This window comes from Lepidochelys kempii, chromosome 6 (genome assembly GCF_965140285.1).
Source record: "Lepidochelys kempii isolate rLepKem1 chromosome 6, rLepKem1.hap1, whole genome shotgun sequence".
Classification (NCBI taxonomy): Eukaryota; Metazoa; Chordata; order Testudines; family Cheloniidae; genus Lepidochelys; species Lepidochelys kempii.
Window position 1 is genome coordinate 107,340,996 of NC_136385.1, and position 21,983 is coordinate 107,362,978.

General features: G+C 42.5%; 1 protein-coding gene across 2 annotated transcripts in view; it reads left to right on the forward strand.

Moving 5' to 3' along the window:
* PAPOLA (poly(A) polymerase alpha) overlaps positions 1-21,983 on the forward strand; it is a 95,294-nt gene that overhangs the window by 64,706 nt on the left and 8,605 nt on the right. The window contains exons 16-19 of one of the 2 annotated variants that reach the window (XM_073349598.2): positions 15,145-15,266; positions 17,352-17,494; positions 18,637-18,737; positions 19,851-20,071. In XM_073349598.2, the coding sequence (XP_073205699.1) occupies positions 15,145-15,266; positions 17,352-17,494; positions 18,637-18,737; positions 19,851-20,071 (587 nt within the window). The remainder of the gene's footprint in view (positions 1-15,144; positions 15,267-17,351; positions 17,495-18,636; positions 18,738-19,850; positions 20,072-21,983) is intronic. The other variant, XM_073349599.2, reaches the window with a different exon arrangement.

Below are 21,983 nucleotides of genomic sequence, written 5' to 3' on the forward strand. Positions count from 1 at the left end.
GGTTGCATCCACCTCAGTGATGCCGTCCTGGCAACAGGGCTAGTGTCCAGCGCAATGGTCTTACTGGAATGCCTGGGGCATGCCGGTTATGCCGATGCCCCCATCTCGCCAATTGTCGGTGGCCACATCAGACAAGCTCCAATCGGCACCAGTAGCAACGGATTCGGTGCGTGAAGCACTAGCAGACGCTGAGGTGGAGGGACAGGTGCCCACCCTGAGACCCCCTTCCCCTGCAGGGGATGATGCCTGAGGTCCTCCCCCAGTGGTTAGTCATCGTCCCCCTCTCCAGACAAAGTGGTGGTGGGGCCCTCCCCTGCTAGCCCATCAGATGACATTAAGGAGCACCAAGCTCTGCTCCGAAGGGTAGCCGCTAACTTTGGCCTAGAGGCAGAAGAGATGGTGGAGCAATCAGACACTTCGTTCAGTGTGCTTTCTGCATCCACCCCCACCCATGTCACGCTGCTGGTGCATGAAAGGGTCCTAAACATTGCCAAAGTCTTCTGGCAAACCCCGTCCTCCATCCCTTCCACTTCCAAGAGGGCTGAGAAAAAGTATTTTGTCTCTGCCAAGGGGTTTGAATACTTATACTTAAGGTCCTACCAAATTCATGGCCATGAAAAATGCGTCATGGACTGTGAAATCTGGTCTTTGTGTGCTTTTACCCTATACTATACAGATTTCATTCTCAAATTGAGGGTCCTGACTCAAAAGGTAGTTGCAGGGGAATTGCAAGGTTATTTTAGGAGGAGTTGCAGTATTGCCACCCTTACTTCTATGCTGCCTTCAGAGCTGGGTAGCTGGAAAGGGGCGGATGTTGGCCAGGTGTTTGCAAGGGGAGCTTCGGTGGAAGACTAAGAGAGGCAGGCAGAAGAACAGACAGGCTAGTGAAGGAGAAATAGAGCTCAGGAACAGGTTTGTAGAGTTGGGAAATTAAGAAGGGGCATAGCAGGTGGTCACTGAAGGTGAAAGGGCAAGGAAGAAGAGAAGAGTAGCTTGTCCTATAGGAAGAGGGGAAGAGGCAATGGAGACAACACCAAATATGAGCCCCAGGAGGATACGGGATGGGTTGCAGAGGATTGCAAGAGAGAATAGGAATCGAGAGGACTTGCAGCCAGACGGAACAGGGGATAGACTGGAAAATTGCACCATCACCAGAAAAAGGCAGCTCTACATGATTGGGGACTCCTTACTGAGAAGACTAGACAGGAGAGTAACCAGAGCTGATCCAGAGAACAGAAAGATGTGTTGTCTGTCGGGTGCTAAGATACAGGATGTGGACCTGAGGCTGAAAAGGATCCTAATGAGAGTGGGAAAGAATCCACTGATTGTCCTTCATGTGGGAACAAATGATACGGGTAGATTCTCCCTGGAACGTATCAAGGGAGACTATGCCTGGCTGAGGAAGAAACTTAAGGAAATTGAGGGTTAGGTGATCTTCAGTGGAATTCTGCCTGTTCCTAGAGAAGGTCAACAAAGGTGTGACAAGATTTTTGATGATCAACAGATGGCTCAGGTAGTGGTGCTATAAGGAGGGCTTTGGGATGTATGGCCATTGGGAAGCATTGGTGGACAGAGCACTGTTCCCTCGGGATGGACTGCACCCGAGTAAGGAGGGAAATAGACTTCTGGGATGGAGACTGGCACAACTGATTAAGAGAGCTTTAAACTAGGAATTTGGGGGAAATGGTTGGGAGATGTCCAGGTAATCTCCACGCCGGATTTTAACATTGAGAGGGAAGAAAACGAAGTAAGAAAGGATACAGCCGTGGGTAGGAGAATGGACGTAAGGAGGAAGGGTAGTGTAGTGTAGATACCAGTCTAATAGGTGATACTGGCAGTAGAATGTCTGTGCCTAATCAGGTAAAGAATGTGGGCAAAGCCAAACAGCAAAAATTAAGATGTTTGTACACTAATGCGAGGAGCCTAAGTAACAAAATGGAGGAACTAGAGCTACTGGTGCAGGAAGTGAAACCAGATATTGTAGGGATAACAGAGACCTGGTGGAATAGTCGTCATGACTGGAGTACAGGTATTGAGGGGTCTGTGCTGTTTAGGAAAGACCGAAATAAAGGCAAAGGTGGTAGAGTAGCATTGTATATCAATGATGAGGTAGACTGTGAAGAAATAAGAACTGATGGAATGAATAAGACAGTGTCTGGGCAAAAATCACATTGGGAAAGAGAGCTACTAGAGCCTCCCCTGGAATAGTGCTTGGGGTGTGCTGTAGACCACTGGCATCTGATTTGGATATTGATAGAGACCTCTTTAATGCTTTTAATGAAGTAAATACTAATGGGAATTGTGTGATCATGGGAGACTTTAACTTCCCAGATATAGACTGGAGGGACCAGTGCTAGTAATAATAATAGGGCTCAGATTTTCCTGGATGCGATAGCAGATGGATTCCTTCACCAAGTAGTTGCTGAACCAACAAGAGGGGATGCCATTTTAGATTTGGTTTTGGTGAGTAGTGAGGTCCTCATAGAAGAAATGGTTGTAGGGGACAACCTTGGTTCGAGCTATCATGAGCTAATTCAGTTCATACTAAATGGAAGGATAAACAAAAAGAGATCTTTGACTAGGGTTTTTGATTTGAAAATGGCTAACTTTAAAAAATTAAGGAAATTAGTTAGGGAAGTGGATTGGACTGAAGAACTTGTGGATCTAAAGGCGGAGGAGGCCTGGAATTACTTGGTCAAAGTTGCAGAAACTATCAGAAGCCTGCATCCCAAGAAAGGGGGAAAAATTCATAGGCAGGAGTTGTAGACCAACCTGGATGAGCAAGCATCTCAGAGAGGTGATTAAGAAAAAGCAGAAAGCTTGCAAGGAGTGGAAGATGGGAGGGATCAGCAATACGTTATTGATGTCAGAATATGTAGGGATAAAGTGAGAAAGGTCAAAAGCCATGTAGAGTTGGACCTTGCAAAGGGAATTAAAACCAATAGTAAAAGGTTCTATAGCCATATAAATAAGAAAACAAAGAAAGAAGTGGGACCACTAAACACTGAGGATGGAGTGGAGGTTAAGGATAATCTAGGCCTGGCCCAATATCTAAACAAATACTTTCCCTCAGTCTTTAATGAGGAGCTTAGGGATAATGGTAGGATGACAAATGGGAATGAGGATATGGAGGTAGATATTACCACATCTGAGGTAGAAGCCAAACTCTAACAGCTTAATGGGACTAAATCGGGGGGCCCAGATAATCTTCATCCAAGAATATTAAAGGAATTGGCATATGAAATTGCAAGCCCATTAGCAAGTGTTTTTAATGAATCTGTAAACTTAAGGGTTGTACCGTACAACTGGAGAATTGCTAACATAGTTCCTATTTTTAAGAAGAGGTAGGGGAGGGAAGTGATCCGGGGAACTTCGGGCCTGTTAGTTTGACATCTGTAGTATGCAAGGTCTTGGAAAAAAATTTGAAGGAGAAAGTAGTTAAGGACATTGAGGTCAATGGTAATTGGGTAATTGGTAATACAACATGGCTTTACAAAAGGTAGATCATGCCAAACCAACCTGATCTCCTTTATTGAGAAGGTAACAGATTTTTTTAGACAAAGTGAATCTAATTTACCTCGATTTCAGTAAGGCATTTGACATGGTTCCACATGGGGAATTATTAGCTAAATTGGGGAAGGTGGGGATCAATATAAAAATTGAACGGTGGATAAGGAACTGGTTAAAGGGGAGACTACAACGGGTCATGCTGAAAGGTGAACTGTCAGGCTGGAGGGAGGTTACTAGTGGAGTTCTTCAAGGATTAGTTTTGGAACCACTCTTATTTAATCTTTTTATTACTGACCTTCGCACAAAAAGTGGGAATGTGCTAATAAAGTTTGCGGATGACACAAAGCTGGGAGGTATTGCTAATTTAGAGAGAGACCGGGATATCATACAGGAAGATCTGGATGACATTGTAAACTGGAGTAATAGTAATAGGATGAAATTTAATAGTGAAAAGTGCAAGGTCATGCATTTAGGGATTAATAACAGAAAATTTTGTTGTAAGCTGGAGACACATCAGTTAGAAGTAACGGAGGAGGAGGATCTCTGACTATTGGTTGATCACAGGATGACTATGAGCCGCTAATGTGATATCGCCGTGAGAAAAGCTAATGCGGTCTTGGGATGCATCAGGCGAGGTATTTCCAGGAGAGATAAGGAGGTGTTAGTACAGTTATACAAGGTACTGGTGAGACCTCATCTGGAATACTGTATGCAGTTCTGGTCTCCCATGTTTAAGAAGGATGAATTCAAAGTGGAACAGATGCAGAGAATGGCTACTAGGATGATCCGAGGAAAGGAAGACCTTTCTTATGAAAGGAGACTCAAAGAGCTTGGCCTGTTTAGCCTAACCAAAAGAACGTTGAGGGGAGATATGATTGGTCTCTATAAATATATCAGAAGGATAAATAACAGGGAGGGAGAGGAATTATTTAAGCTCAGTACCAATGTGGACACAAGAACAAATGGATATAAACTGGCCATCGGGAAGTTTAGACTTGAAATTAGACCAAGATTCCTAACCATTAGAGGAGTGAAGTTCTGGAACAGCCTTCCAAGGGGAGCAGTAGGCGCAAAAGCCATATTTGGCTTCAAGACTAAGCTTGATAAGTTTATGGAGGGGATGGTATGATGGGATAGCCTAATTTTGGCAATTGATCTTTGACTTAGCGGTAAATATGCCCAATGGCCTGTGATGGGATGTTAGACGGGGTGGGATCTGAGTTACTACAGAGAATTCTTTCCTGGGTGTCTGGCTGTTGAGTCTTGCCCACATGCTCAGGGTTCAGCAGATTGCCATATTTGGGGTCGGGAAGGAATTTTCCTCCAGGGCAGATTGTCAGAGGCCCTGGGGGGGTTTTTCGCCTTCCTCTGCAGCGTGGGGCATGGGTCACTGGCTGGAGGATTCTCTGCACCTTGAAGTCTTTAAACCACGAGGTGAGGACTTAAATAGCTCAGACATAGGTCCGGGGTTTGTTACAGGGGTGGGTGGGTGAGATTCTGTGGCCTGCGTTGTGCAGACTAGACTATCATAATGGTTCCTTCTGACCTTAAAGTCTATGATTCTAGGTTCCCAGCTCTGAAGGCAGCACCCTACCAGCAGCACAGACGTAAGGGTGTCAATACCATACCATGACACCCTTCCTTTCTTCTGCACTGCTGCCTTCCTTGTTGGGCAGCCGGAGATGGTGGCTGCTGACTGAGGGCCCAACTTTGAAGGCAGGAGCATAGAAGTAAGGGTAGCAGTACCGCAACCCCGACTACAATAACCTTGCAACCACCCACAACTCCCTTTTGGGTCAGGACCCCTACAATTAAAACACCCTGAAATTTCAGATTTAAAATAGCTGAAATCATGAAATTTACGATGTTTAAAATCCTATGAGTGTGAAATGGACCAAAATGGACCATGAATTTGGTAGGGCCCTACTTATACACCCACCCACCCCAGAGTCATTGGTTTTGTCGGTGGCCAACAGAAAGGACAAGCAAGGGCATTCTAATTCCGGTCCCAAAAATAAGGAGGCCAAGAGACTGGACCTTTTCGTGAGGAAATTTTGTTCCACAGCCAGTCTCCAGTTCCGAGTCACAAACCACCAGGCTCTTTTGAGGTGATATAATTTTAACCTGTGGGACTTCCTCCACAAGTTTAAGGACTTCATGTCCTAGGAAGTGACCCAGGAGTTTGAGGCCCTGGTTGAGGAGGGTACCGCAGTGACTTGGTGCTCCCTCCAGATGGCCTGGGATGCAGCCAATTCAGTGGCCAGGGTGATTGCCTCAGCAGTGGTCATGAGGCACAGTTCCTGGCTTCAGACCGCGGGCCTATCCCAGGAGATGTTAGTCCTCGATACAAGATCTCCCATTTGATGAAATTGGGCTGTTTGCAGAACAAAGGGATATGAGGCTGCACAGTCTGAAGGACATTTGGGCCACCCTTCACTTTCTGGGGTTGCATACGTCTCCGATGGCGAGGAAGCAATTCTGGCTGCCCTTGCCACCAAGGTCTTGGCAGCCTCGGCAGGTATCTACAAGGAGAAGGGACACTAGTTTTAATCACCTCTGCTCTTCCTCCTCCCATTCACCTGCGCAGCCTGGCCCAGCGAAACGTCACAGGGACCAGAAGCAGGTGTTTTGAGGCCGCACTTGAGAGCGACACCCCGGTCACCTCCCCGGATCGTCCACATCTTTTCCTCAGCCATCTCCGTCCCTACCATTCGGCCTCGTCAAGGGTCACCTCGGACCACTGGGTGCTAGAGATTGTCAGTGGGCTACTCCCTCCAGTTTTCGGCCACCCTCCTTCCCATCCCCCCTCTTCCCAGTCCCTCTTCAGGGACCCTTTTCATGAGCAACTCCTGGTTCAGGAGGTAGACAGTCTCCTACAACTGGGGGCAGTAGAGGAGGCCCTTCAGGAAATGTGGGGGAAAGATTTCTACTCCTGCTGTTCCCTGATCCCAAAAACAAAAGGGGGTCTAAGACCTATTCTGGATCTGCGACGACTCAAGAAGTAGAAATTTTGCATGGTTTCGCTGGCCTCTGTCATCCCCTCCTTGGATCCGGGATGCTGGTATGCCACTCTCGACTTATTTCCATATCTCTGTTTTCCAAGGACACAGACAGTTCCTCTGTTTTATGGTGTCCAGCACCACTTCCAGTTCACGGCACTTCCCTTTGGCCTCTCCTCTGACCCGCAGGTATTTACAAAAATTATGGCCCTAATAACTACTTATCTGAGGCATCGGGGAGGTTCCAGGTCTATCCTTATATCGATGATTGGCTCATCAAGGGGAGATCGCGGGATCAAGTGCAGAGCAGCCTCCATTTGGTGCATTCTACCTGCTGTGATCTAGGCCTGTTAGTGAACAAAAAGAAATCAACCCTTGTACCAGTGAAACGGATAGAGTTCATCGGAGCAGTCCTCGATTCCACGTAGGCCAGGGCATTCCTTCTGGAGGCCCATTTCCGAGCCATGTCAGACATAACTTCCCATGTAAGGGGCGACTCGCTCACCACCGCCTGCACTTGCCTGAGGTTGCTAGGCCACGTGGCTGCCTGGACTTACATGGTCCATCATGCACAACTCCGGCCACTGCAGGAGTGGTTGGCGTTGGTCTACATCCTCAACAGGCATGACCTGGACCAAGTAGTCAAGGTGCCGGACCACATCTGGTCATCACTGGCATGGTGGTTGGACCCCACATCGGTATTGTAGGGAGTTCCCTTTGTAGCCCTGGCCCTGTCGCTAACTCTGGTTTCTGACACCTCAGACCTGGTCTGGGGAGCCCACCTGGGCAAGTTCAGTACACAGACTTCTGGTCAGGGGTTGACCACTCTCTCCACATAAATGTCAGGGAGCTCAGGGCTGTTCTCCTGACCTGTAAGGCTTTTCGGTCACACTTTACAAGGCAAAGTGGTTGAAGTCCTGATGGACAACACCGCCACGATGTTTTATATCAAGAAACAAGGCGGAGCCAGGTCATCAGCCCTCTTCCAGGAAGCCATCTGGCTCTAGGACTTCTGTGTGCAGCATGCCATTCATCTCATGGCAGTGCACCTCCCCGGCACCAGAAATGTCCTGGCAGATCGCCTCAGCAGAGTCTTTTTGTCTCACCACAAATGGTCACTCCACCCCAACGTGGTCAAAGAGATCTTCCAAAAGTAGGGGGTCTCCTTAGGCAGACTTGTTTGCAACTTGTCCGGACAGCAAGTGTCACCTGTTCTGCTTGTTGTGGGGGAGGGGGCGTTGACAGGGACTCCTTGTCGGACACCTTCCTATTTCAATGGTCAGAGGCTCTGATGTGTGCTTTCCCACCAGTGCCATTGCTTCAGAGTCCTCATGAAGATCAAACAGGACAAGGACAAGGTTATCCTGATAGCCCTGGCTTGGCCTCGCCAACGCTGGTTCTGCACTCTGATGAATCTGTTGGTGACAACCCCGGTGCAGCTGCCCCTCTGGCCAGATCTCCTGTTGCAGAATCATGGCAGGCTCCTGCACCTGAAGCTGTCAGCGTTGCACCTCACAGCTTGCTTGCTGCTTGGTTAACTGCCAAAGAGCAGGAGCGCTCAGCCCAAGTCCAGCAGGTCCTACTGGGTAGTAGAAAGCCCTCCAGTAGAGTGACCTACCTGGCCAAATAGAAACGATTCACGTGCTGGACCTCAGCCCAAAGGGTTAGGCCTGACCAGGCCTCGCTGCAGTTGATCCTGGACTACCTTATGCATCTCAAGCTCCAGGCCATGTCCCTTTCATCAATAAAGGTCCAGCTGTGGACACATCCGGCTTTCCTGCCCAAGGTGGTTTCGCAATTTCACATGAGCCAGGATATGTTTTTACCGGTCTTCTTCCCAAAGCTTCATAGGTCTGAGGAGGAACGTCGGGAGAGCGCTAACCTTCTACATAGAGAGAACCAAGCCATTTCGTAAGTCGCCGCCGTTGTTCCTCGTGGTAGCAGATAGGATGAAAGGTCGTCCAGTGTCCACCCAGAGAATCTCATCTTGGATCACTGCCTGCATCCAATTCTGCTATGATCAAGCAAAGATGCCCCCACCGGCGATTGTAACCACCCACTCAACTAGAATGCAAGCTTCGGTGGTGGCCTTCCTGGCCCGTGTGCCAATTCAGAATATCTGCAGGACCTCCACCTGGTCATCCATCCATACGTTCATGTCTCACTATGTGCTTACCCAGAAAGCCCGAGACAATGTTAACTGACTAAATACAATACTTAACAGCTACTTACTAACTAATCTACAATAAAACAAAACTATTTACACCTGGCATGAAGTTCAAGAGGGAAAGAAACTGCTGACCATTTACAAGGCAAGGGAGAGAGGTGTGCCCACCAGCCACCGCGGGCAGTAAGAAGGAGCTGAGAGGGCATAGGGCCAACAGCACCTGATATACTGGCGCATGAGTGCGGCACTCAAGGGGGCGTCACAGCCAAACCTACAGATGCCACTAAGGCAAAAGTCTCCATCTGTGCACGTGGGTGCATACACACCTAGAATGGCATCTACATGAGCAACACATCTCGAAGAACAACAATTATGAAAAGTAGGTAACCATTTTTTCTTAGCTTTCCTTTATTTCTTTATAGTCTGTTTTGGTAGAGTACAATGTTCATGAAATTGAAAGATCTGAAATATAAAGATTATATGGTGTTAAGTTACATGTGTGCGTATAGAGCTTGTAAATTTGTACATTTAATTAATTGTATTGCATCTCACAGTTTAGTTGTAGTGTGATAGTGTGGCATTATACTTGGGGGCGGGGGAAGTGCTTTGAGTGGAAAATGTGATTTAATCTCTCAGTGATGTAATGTTTTGAAGTTTGCCTATATTTTTGCAAATATAAGGGTGAAAGATTAAAGTTAGGTGGTAACTTTAAGTCAGATGGGGAGATGGTGATGAATCATAAACTGGATGTAAATCCTACTATACTGGATCCTTAAACTGTTAATTACCATGCCTTCTACTATTCTTTTGTGAAGCTATAAACTCCTTGTCAAAGTGTAATTTGGGAGGGCTTTTAGCTGGACAATAATATAATATACTCTCAAGCTTAACTAATTTTTAGAATATTTTTTCGTTTGTGGTGTTTCCTTTGTCTTTTGAAGGAGCACCAGAAGTTTACATTAGGTTTTCATTAAGGTCTGCAGAAGGAGAACCCTCTTCCAATACACCAGGCCAAACTTACTGACCCTCTGAGCCACATACAATAATCTTCAGAAGTTGAAGAGCTGGGCATGCCTGTCAGGGTTAGGGCTTCAGCCCTGCAGAGCTCCTGCATTGCAGTGGGGTGGTGGGGCTAGAGAATTCTTCCCTGTGGGAGGCACCTGCCAGGGCTTCAGCCCTGAGACCCCCTCCTCCCTGTTGGGCAGAAGCCCCTAGACTCACCTTCCTGCTGTAGGGTAGAAGCCCCGAGCTTCCACTCTCACCCCAAGTCTGGTAGGCGGAGAATGGGGTGGGGAGGCATGGAGGGCTCTGCAAGCTGCACTTTAACTGTAAAAGTGCTACCCTTGCAAATACACAGTGAGGCTCACTGAAGCAGGGGGCCACTCCTGCAGACTTCAACAAGCCCATGAGAGGATGGGAATTATATCTGTTTGGGGCGGAGGAGGTAGTTTTATATCCATCTGTAAAATTTTAAGCATTTGCATATTTTCTGGATTTACAGCTTCAAACTCTTAAATTTCTATTATAGAAAAGACTCTAGTATACTTTCCATAACCTTTGCCCCTTTCCCCATTGTCAGACTAGGGAGAATGGCTCCATGCCATTCTATGCCGTGAACTCCTGCTTCTTGACTTGTTTTTTTTCTCCCGGTTTCCTACCAGTGCTCCCATTCATCAGTCCATCTCCTTTGCCAACACCCCCCACGCACCTGCCCAAAACCTCTCTACCTCATGCCAGCTGCCTGGTGCTACTAATAGGATTTTTTTTTATAAATCATGCTGTTTGCAGATATTTAAACTTGTTTAAACATCACTCTATATATGTTTGTATAAACTTTTATCAATCTACCATTAGCTGCCATCCCCTTCCTCCCCCCCCCCCCCAAAAAAAAATATTAAATGGCACTCAACAAAGCAAACCAAACAAATCTGGAGTTCGGAAGTAAAAATATTTTGCTGATATGAGCCACTACAAAAAGAACATTTTCAAAGTAAATGAACAATTTGGAAATACTGTATCACCTGTGGGCACACACGTTTCACAGAACAATCACTTTATATCTGATATATCTTTATATCTCAGTCATCTCAAAGGAAACCTGCACAATACCTTCAAAAGATGAAGTTGGGTGCTTAAATTTATAACTTTGCTAGACACTAAAAATCATGGTCTTAATAAAGAGACAGGATTAATGTCTTATTACAAGAGTCCTTAACCCGCTTAACTTCCGTTTTTTGTCCTATGACTGTAGAGGTGTTAACTGGCCACTTCAATGGTCTGTTACAAAACGTGTAAACTGCTTACTGGGAAACAATGTGTTCCACCTAGTATTTACCTGTGACTTGCTGCGTACCTTTCCCAAACGGGAAGAGCTCTGTGTAGCTTGAAAGCTTGTCTCTTTCCCCAATAGAAGTTGGTCCAATAAAAGGTATTAATATTACTTCACCCACCTAGTTTTTTAATATCCTGTGACCAACGTGGGTACAACAAAACTGCAAACAATGGAGGACATCGTATTTTGCCATCTGAAATGGCAACTCCACAACATGAAGAAAAAAGGAGGAAAAACTTAATAGCAACATCTGCTTCCTGAGCAAAAGCAAGAAATAAAACATCACCTGAAGACTCACCCTCTCTAACTTTCTGATCACTACATACAACTCCATATATGCCAAACAGCTGTGAAGGAGGACTTCAAAAAAACCGAGGAACTATTTTCTGTCCTTCAAGTTCTCAAAAAGGGAGCCACCTCAGACAAGAAGTTGTCACAAAGTTCCATGCACTGGAAGGAAAAAATCAGGAAACCTACCTGGAGATCATGCAAGAAACCCAAAACAACTATTTAAAAAAAAAAAAAATCTGACAGCCATCCAACCCAGAACCAAAAAGTGGACGTAACTACCACAACACCATCGCCGAGAGAAACCATGGCACAAGGACCTTACCACATGGACACTACACACACCCCAGCATCATCAATTTGTCAAGGCTACTCCTAACCAGAACTGAATTATCTGTACTCTCCCAGGGATTGAACTGCTGCACAGAACCTGATACCATACTAACAGGTGGAGAACTAGAAGATTCTTTTACCAACTCTGCGTCAAAGAATTCTTTCACAACAATGAATATGCCACCCACAACTACCACGTCCCCACCAACAATCATAAGAAAAAAGAATCATTTTACTGGACACCCCACAGTGGAAAAAGCCACACATTTGATCATTACGTTGATTACTTCAGGGGAAAAAAATCAACAGTGAAATCCTTAACAAATATCACATCTGGCACACTCGCTCCATTGCTGAGAGGAGTCCCTGAAATCAACCACCAGCTAGTGATCAAACCAGCAGACAAAGGGGGTGCCTTCATAATTCTCAACCATGAGGATTACATTAATGAGGCCAAACAACAACACTCCAACACCACCTGCTATAAACTACCCAAAGACTATCTCACACCACAATTCACCCAGGAATCTAAGGGTATCATCAAATCCTTCCCCGGACGACATCATCATTACTGAGCCTAATGTTAAGATTGTGTGACATTTTGTTATAAACCACTGTCTTTGTTTGCTTATAACTTTGCCACACAACCATTTTTGCTGAAACTTTCTATGCTTGCTCTCTGCCTTTTTTTTGCTTAAACTTAGAGTTCAGCTGTTTCCAGGAATGAGGTTAGAGGAAAATAGGTACGTTTTGTGGTGTTCAATATATATAAAATATTATTTGAAGAGCTCAGGATTTGGAATTGAAATTTGTTAGGGACATAGTTGTGGTGTCAGGGGAGGTCCTTTTTGCTTTTCCTGTGAAAATACACCTACATTTGACCAAGTTATAAGCAACTAAAAATTGCTATTTGCATATGCTCCCAGCTTGTTAGTGACTTCTGCTGAACCTCTGAAGATTCCATCTGCACTGAGCATGCTCCACCCCAGTGAATTTCGCTAGTGCCAGCCTCATTATGCATGTTCCTTAGCACAGCTAGAGATCCTTATGGACAGGATGATGAAGCAACAGTAGCAGCAACTGCTGCAATCACACCTTTACCTATGTGAAACATTAGCGTAAGAGAAGGCATATATTAAAGTAAAGAGGATCTCAGTTCTGCCTCCTCTACTAAAAACCGAGAAAGAGCTCCTCCCCTTCTCCCAGGTTTGGGAGAGCAGTACATCTTTGCAGTTCCTTCTCTTTGTTAACTGCTCCCACTTGTGTTTATCTGCTTTGATCAGTGGAGGACATAAGAACGGCCATACTGGGTCAGACCAAAGGTCTATCTAGCCCAGTATCCTGTCTTCCGACAGTGCCAGGTGCCCCAGAGGGAATGAACTGAACAGGTAATCGTCAGGTGATCCATCCTCTGTCTCCCATTCCCAGCTTCTGGCAAACAGAGGCTAGGGACACCATCCCTGTCCATTCTGGCTAATAGCCATTGATGAACCTATCCTCCATGAACTTATCTAGTTCTAGTCTCTCTTCCACTGACTGGTGTTAGTAATTCAGTGCACTTCTGAACGCCTGTTATGCAAGACGTAATACCCTTAATCTAGAGGCAGGAAAATGTTATTCCTTCCAATTCTTTGAATAGATGAGGTAACAGCAGGGTTGCAAAAGTTCACTTCTAGTAAAACTGAATAGAATCCAGAAGCCAGATTCTGTTCATCTCGGGGGTGGGGGGGGGGCGTTGCAAATGGCTGTAGGCAAACTTTGTGCCTCCTAGAATCTGGGCTACTTCAGGGACCGCAGCCCTTGGAATAAGAGAGGCTGTATACATTAGAGCCATTCTTACACAACAGCTTATGGGCTTCTCCACAGCCAAGAATTAGTGGAGCACGACAGCCATCCCCATCAATATGCAACTTTAATTCAGCCCCTTTATAAATATCCATTTTAATACTGTGACTATGTAATTAAAGTTTTTGTTCTACAGGACCCTTCCCTTATTGAATGCATAGGATGGACAGTCAGTAAGGTAGATGATTGGAAGAGTAGAGAGAGGATCTCAGGTTTAAGACCCTGGTTTGGGTATACTTCAGAAAATATACTGAGTGGTGGGCGGGGCGAGGGGGGAATACCCAGGCCCGCCCACTACTCTGGGTCCCAGGCCAAGGACCTTGCAGGGGGCACCCTTGTACTGCATCCCCTCCAACTCTTCGGTACATTTCCCTGAACCACTTTCCCACTGTCCCAGCACCTTCTTCACCCTTGCTTCAAGGCCTCAGCATACCAGTCCTAGCAAGCGCGCAGGAGCTTCCTCTGGCTTCCCTGTTCCTGCCCAGTACTGCTCTGTCTACAGTGCTAGCTTTCTTCTGCCTGCAGTATGAGCCTGCTGGACCCTGATTTGGCAGCTTCTCAGAGCCTCTCTTTTATTGGCTGCTTCCTGCACAGCCTCCGTAGGGCTTGTTAACACCTTTCATACCAGTGTAAGGGGGCTGCCCAAACACAGCCTGCTTCCTCAGGAATGAATCCTTCTGTCAGGTGTGCTCCCTCTATCTTGCGGTTGGGGAAGATGAGGTGCATTGAGGAGATGGGAGAAGATGAGAGCGCTGGGATAAGACTCTTTGGGGGGGAAATGTCTCTTGACTCTTTTGAGATTCTTAAAAAAAGTTGGTGTCGTAGTTCATCCCTTCATTATTTTGTCCATCAATTAGGCCTACTATCTGCTATAACAATTTTGGTCCATTAATTTCAGGACTGATATCTCTTGTTTTTAAGTTCAACCTCGGCACAGTCCTTGAATCATGTCAGTAGGCCTCTTTTTGTTTGGACTAATTCAGTCTGTCTGGTTTTTTTGCACTTGTTCATAGCATTCATTACTGAAAACAGTTTGACCTATTTTCCAAGGTTAATTCCCAAGCAGGCAAAAATTTATTATTGTGACTTCTTATGAACTTTGACATACTTTTACAGTTGAACTTACAATTAGGGTAAATTTTTAGGCCCAATAATCACAGCAGCACCTAATGGCCCCGATCATGTATCAAGGCCAGTCAGTGTCAGGCATGGAATTCTGGAAGCTGGAATTCTGATACAAACACAATAACAAAAAGATAATCTCTGCTATTGAGAGCTAAATAAATGTCTTAACTTTAATTTATATCAAGTTAGACAAGAAACCTCTTGACTCTGCTTGGTTCCATCTTTGAATTTATTCTTTCATAAGTACAATGCGGGGCTCACATACTTTTAAAATACTTTTTCAGTCCCATATTTCAGAGAGGAAATTTACGTTTTAATGGATTTTCCTTTTTTAAAATATAAGCAAACTCAAATACTTTACTAACTTCTCAGATGTGATGCAATTGTCAGTTCAGGAGGAAGGGCTGTTGGTTTTTTCTCAAGACTGAGGAAATATTAGCCTTCTTGTTGAATAATACTCTGGAATGTCAATCCTTTCTTCGAGGGCAAGTAACTGCATTTTCCACAATGTTTCAATGTGTCATCATCTTCTTCTAATTGTGTAGTTTATAGGCAAGCAATAAACAGCAAGATGTTTGAGATGGATATGAAAATTGCTGCAATGCATGTAAAACGAAAGCAACTTCATCAACTGCTACCTAATCATGTGCTTCAGAAAAAGAAAAAGGTAAACCTACAAATTACTGACAAACATAACTAATGTTATAATATAATTAATTACATTATAATTTAGTGATTCCCAAAGGTCTTTGGTGTACTAACAAAATAACTAAAACCCACTTTAAAAGGGCAGTTTTACTTGTGTAACCTACACAAACTTTCTAACCTATCTGGTACAACGGTACTGATACCCTGATCTGCAAAATCTATTGGTCCTAACATTGATAGTTCCCGGTTGCATCAATACCAATGAGTTAATACTGAATTATTTGTACATACGTTTCATGCATGTCTTTCTTCCTACCTCCTGGAAGTATCTGCTTCTGATTTCATCTCTTCTCCTTGAAATCATGCAGGTATGACATGATGATTTTTGTTGGAAATACTAGACTAAACAGATTTAAGTCTGATTAATTTAGCGAACTCAAAGCTATTTTGCTAGTGTAATTTGGAAGCCAAATTAGGGAAATATGTACAACGCAGCACTTCCATGATTAACAAAAATTATCTGGTGCACACAAATTTAAGAATTTGGTTTGTTTTCTAACATCTCCCTGTTGTACTAATAGTTTTGAGATTGTGTGTAGGCCATAAAATTACTAAAGAAATTGTATGACCTCTCTTATGACTCAGTAGAATGTTGAACGCTTTGCTGCTGCCGTTTGTAGCTAACAACACACATTTGCTCGTATAACTAAAGATGTGGGTTAGAGAATGCTTTCAACAGTTAATGTGACTGACTATATGCTGTGGCCTAAAACTTGAAAAGGTCTCCACTTGACAGTTTTTTCTGTCTTAGATATAACCTTTTACTCCTAGATGGGAAAGATTTAAATGACAGTGAATGAATCTCAAAAATTGTCTGCTACACTTATACAGAAAATTTTTAGTAAGAGGCTGTTTTCTGTCTAAAGTTGTTTTCCCCTTAAATGCATGGCAGGCCTATGTGATCACATGTGAGAAGAAGGGCAGCCTGCAAAACAGCATTTCATGAAGGGCAGCAGTAATTTAAGATCAAGCTATTTGGTTAGTTTGAGCATGATTAATTGCAACAGGAAAGAGTGTTTATGGGCCAAGTAACTAATGCAAAAAGTCCCTGCCTCACTCTTTGAATGTAGTCTGAGAGCAATCATATATGAAAGCTGACTTGTAAAAAGAAGTCTTTTTGGAAACATGCATGTCATGGTTATGTATTGCTGTTCTCTTGTCTGCATTCATATAAATAGCTCAATATAATATTAGTATCCTTTTAAAGCCATTGTCACCATTTAAAAATGTCTCTAAATTGTGTAGCAAAGTTTGCACATGGTAGACTGAAACAAATCCAGTAGGAATCTAGTTGGTTGGTATCTTGTCTCCAATATTAGCCAATGCTGGCTGCTTCAGAGGAAAATATAAACCTCACTCAATGCATCTAATTAGGCAGTTCTGGAGTATGAACAGAAACTCGGTGATCAGCATGAGGACTGATGATAGATAAAAATGACCCAGTGGTCTGGAAAACCACTAGGTCAACTACCTAATTTCTTTGAGTTCTTGATACTGTACGCTTGTATTGATTGAAACTGAGAGATTATTATTCCACAAAATCAAATAAACTTGAAATGAAGCTGGAATTCTAGATACACAAGTAGTACAGGAGAAATTGGTTTTGTATGCTACATTATCTGGGTGCAAATGATGGATCATTCAAATTCTGGCCTTAATTTTGAACATAGGAATTAAGTGGTTCTGGTAGCAGGCCAGTAGAACCTTTGTATGTAGAAAACTCTGCACATCTCTATTTTGTGTGACTTTCAGAAGCCTTTGTATTTGAGGTTCAAGCCGCTCAATGTAGTTGGTTTTGGTTTGCTTCTTTGGTGTGCCTTCTAGAACTTATCAGTGCTATTTTTCTCTAAAAATGCTCTTTACCTATGCAACTGATGTCAAGACAATTAACCTTAAATTTTTTGAGATATCAGTTTGAGCTCAGTCTAATTAATTTTCACAAAATTATCAGTATAATTGAAATATTGCTTCATTGACTTTCAACTGATTCTCAGTCCTTAATGGGATAAGTAACACCTGTGATTTATTGTCTGATTGGTTGTAGCATTCAACAGAAGGGGTCAGACTGACAGTCCTGAATGACAGCAGCTTAGACTTATCTATGGACAGTGATAACAGCACGTCTGTGCCTTCTCCTACTAGTGCTATGAAGACAAGTCCATTGAACAGTTCTGGAAGCTCTCAGGGGTAATTATTTTAATCTTAACCTTCGCTATTCGAGTTTATGATCCTCTAAAAGTTACATGTGTTAGAGAACATGTGTTTACTGTGTATATTGCAAGAGGGCACATTATCATTTATCTTAAACTTAACTTTGGGGGTGGGGGGAGATCACTGCACTATGTCTTCGTTGTCTACAGCTAATAAAATGCTTTTTCATTTGCTCTGTTAGATTCCATTACTAATGATACACTTTTTTCCAGTCTGTTGCTTGCTTTGTTTGATAAAATGGTCACTTCCATATTTTTATGTTAATATGCAAAGTATCTGATGATAATGTGGACTCTCTACAGCTATGCAATATACAAATTGAATGATAAAACATTGAGTATCATGTAGAAAAAATGTAGCTAGCTTTTCTTAATGCCTATGACAGCTGCTCTTTAATCATTCTCATTTATTAAACTATTCTCAGGATTTTTACATTACTGAGCACTCTTCTTGAAGGAAAAAAAAGAAAGCAAGTGTACAGTTAAGCATACTATCATGGTTCTCAGGGCTGAAATCTAACCTAGCCTAAATTTTGGTTTTTAACACATCATGCCCCCATCCTTTTTGATATAGCAAAATCTACTATAATGCCAAAACCAAGGCTGCAATCCTGTTAATTCCCAATTTCTTGATTAGGCAATCTATGGACTGAATTTATAGTGATGATGTGCATGTGATATTATGGGATATTAACACATGCTTATCATGCCAGCCTTCTCAGTTTGGCTTGCTCTATTGTAAAGGTAAAGGGGATTATAGATTCTTTTAAAAAAAAATGGACATGAGTTTTTCCTTTTTCCCTTTCAAATAGCTTTAAAAACTTTATTGAAACTTGGATTATTTCATATAAAATTAATCTTCTCCTGTAGTATTTCACATAGTGCAGGTTTATAACAGTAATGTTGCTAACACTCTTGCTTATCTTCACATTATATTTCATAAAATTGCAATGATATAATTTGGCCTTTTCTAACATTGTTGTGTTGATGCTATTAGCTAAATCACATCAATGCAAGTCTCTGGCAATGCTGATGATATGTGATGAAAGGCAAACAGTTTGATACCATATGCATATTTTAGTTTTCAGTGTTATCCATTTTGCTTTTTTCATGTTTTAGCAGAAGCAGTCCTGCTCCAACTGTAACAGCAGCATCTGTGATCAACATACAGGCTTCTGAAGTCACTGTGCCACCAACCATTTCCAGTGAAAGCTCAGGGGGTAGGGAAAATTACATACTATATTGTTAGCATTGATTTCTAGAGAGTATTTTACTAAAGATGTATCATCGTTATTTGGAAGATTTAAATTTACTGCATGTTGTAGCCTTATCTCATTGAACTGATTTACACATTAACCATGTCCTGTAGGATTCAGGATATTTTTATATACTTATCAAAATAGCCATAATATACTAGAATTTCAGTAATCTACATTTATGTCAGTTGCAAATCCTCTAAAAATGGATATTCATGTTTGCTGTTCATAATAGCAACACAGGTTTGCTCAGGGCAAACAGAGTGTAGATGATGGCAGTGCTCCCAGTTAGGCCAATGAAGGAGAGTGTGGCTAGGTACTGGCTAAAGCCCTCATAGTGCCACTTTCTTGGGTATTTCTGCTCCCTAGTACAATTAAAATTTGAATGAGGATGACCTGACTTCACCACTTTGTCCTGTGTCATAAATCACAATTGCCTCCAATGTAAGCAACCTTGTCTTTAGCCAGTGCTACAGATGGTCAGGGGTGACACTACTCCGGATTTTGGAAAAAGATTTAAACAAGAACAGTCCCGATTTGCTAATTCACGCATCTCAGTCAGCTACGTGGTGTGACCCAATCATGCTGATGAGCAATCACTATTATAATTTTATATTTATCTTGCATTCTAAAGATGCCTAGAGGACTACACCAACTGCATATGTGCAACCATCTTTGGTTAGCAGAGTGAGGCAGCTAATTAGTTCACTGTATGTGATACCACACTGAGAGAAAGGGGCATTTTTTTTCTCATGAATGCCTACTCTTAATGTTCTTACACAACAGAGACCTTCCAGTCTCCTTTAAGGTTTTCTCCAAACACAGATACAGTAAACTGCAGGATGTTCAGTTTATCTAGTTAGACTGATAAAGTCCAAGTTTTAATTATTCTTTGATTTTAAACCTGTGGTTTCAGGTAGTCTGTGTTCCAAATCTGATGCTCTGGAACCAAGCTATTTGTTCCGCTCACTCAGTGCCAGTGGGGTTAGATACAGAAAACAAACTACTGTGGAATTGATGTGAACATTAAATGTAAATGTTGAAACTATTTTAAAATGTATCGTATTTATTTCATAGGTACTTCAAGTGAAAGCATTCCTCAAACTGCCACACAGCCAGCCATTTCTCCACCACCAAAGCCTACCATCTCTAGAGTTGTTTCCTCAACACGTCTGGCAAACCAATCACCAAGACCATCAGGGAACACAGCAACAAAAATACCTAGCCCTGTCGTAGGGGTGAAGAGGACATCTTCCCCTCATAAAGAAGAGTCTCCTAAGAAAATAAAAACAGAAGAGGTATTTTATCCTTGATCGTAATTGTATCCACGCAAAAGAAATAGCAGTAGTATTGTTGCCAGCTCAGAGAGTTGATACATGTGGTACTGCAGTGAGAGATCTTCTTAAATTGTGTGTCTGTCTGCTCTAGTTGGATAACCCTTAAAAAGTACATGTAAAATAAATTGGTTCTGTTAAGTGGCGGTAGGTCATCTTTATGATATTAGTGTTAAATGAACTTTAAGAACTTGTTTCATACATGTACTTTACGTGAATGTATTTCAAGGCACTTCACAATAAAAACAGAACCAAGGGTAAAGGATAGAAGGTACTCAAGTTTAATCAGTTTAATCTGGCCCTGCATTTTGTGCTTGTCAGTAGTGAGTTGCAGTTTTGAATTATGTGATAACTTAAAAGCATGCACAGAGCTTGAGTTCGTTTTTAGTACCCATTACACAGGCTTTATATGATCAGTCAAAATGTATTTAGCTTATTTCTGGAATTTGATAAACAGAAAATAGTTCAACAATCTTTTTTTAAAAGATAAACAACATTGACAGAAAAGGAATTACCTACAAAAGTTCCAAGTAATTTTCTTCCTTAATTACTTTGTTTAAAGTTAAATAATAAACTGAACTTTGCAATGCAACTATCACTTTTATTGACCATTATTCCTAATTGTTAAATCAGTAGGTTAAAATGTACTTATGAATGCATGAACAAACACACTTCTTCTGTTTCCAAAGTAAGACACACACTTTCTAAATTTTTAGGAGTGCAGTTATCAATAGTTTTAAGGTCGTGTTTGCTGCCTATTTTAAGAATTATTAAGGCAGAGATTTTCAAAAGAGCCTAAGAGAGTTAGACAGCGCTGCATTTCAGTGAGATTTGGATGCCTATACCTGCTTGGCTCTTTTGAAAATCTCAGTGTAAGGGAATAAATGTTTAAGGACAAAAGAAATTTAAATAGGATAATTTTGTGCAAGATTTCACTCATTTTAAAGTCTGTTTTTTTAAACTTTGCATGGGGCTTCAACGCTATGGCAAAGGGCACCAAATATAACTGAATAATTTATTTTGTCAGTAGAATACATTTGTATGTTAAAGGTGTTATCTACATAGGTTTGGGGTGTCCCCATTATTTACAAGTGTCAAAGCTATGAGTGAAGTTATCCCATGCAATTGCTAATAAATCTCTTATACCATACCTTCACACATGCTATATATGAGACATGTTCTACAGAAAATGTTTTTGTTTACTTATTTGAGGAAGAAGTATCAACCGTGTTTAATCTCCCTCTACCTGTTAATCAGACTGCCTTTACCATGATTCTAATTATACAGGACCTTGGGAAAAAACTTCAGAAATTTCAGGTCTGATGGCTTGAGACTTTCCAGGCCTAGGAGCAAATTCTGTACCCCCGCTGAAAGTGGAGAATTAAACCTTTCCATTGGGGTATAGTGTTCATTAGCCTTGATGGCTTGGGTTAGAACCTTAAACCTCTCTCTAGTCTGTGACTGAATGTATTATCTGTACTGCACCTCAGACATTTGTTTTATGGGGAGATTACATTGTAAATAAGAGAAAGGAAGACCCAAGGAAGTACAGACCAGTCGTCATAACTTCCATATCCAGAAAGATGATAGAACAAATGATTAAACAATCAATTTCTAAGCACTTAGAGGATAACAGGGTGATAAGTAATAGACAACATGGTTTGTCAAGAACAAATCTTGCCAAACCACCCTAATTTCTTTCTTTGATACAGTTACTGGCCTAGTGGATGGGAGGGGAAGCTGAACATGTGATACATCTTGATTTTAATGAGGCTGTTGACATAGTCCCACATGATATTCTCATAAGCAAACTAGGGAAATGTGGCCTAGATCAGGGGTTCTCAACCTTTTTCTGAGGCTCCCCAACATGCTATAA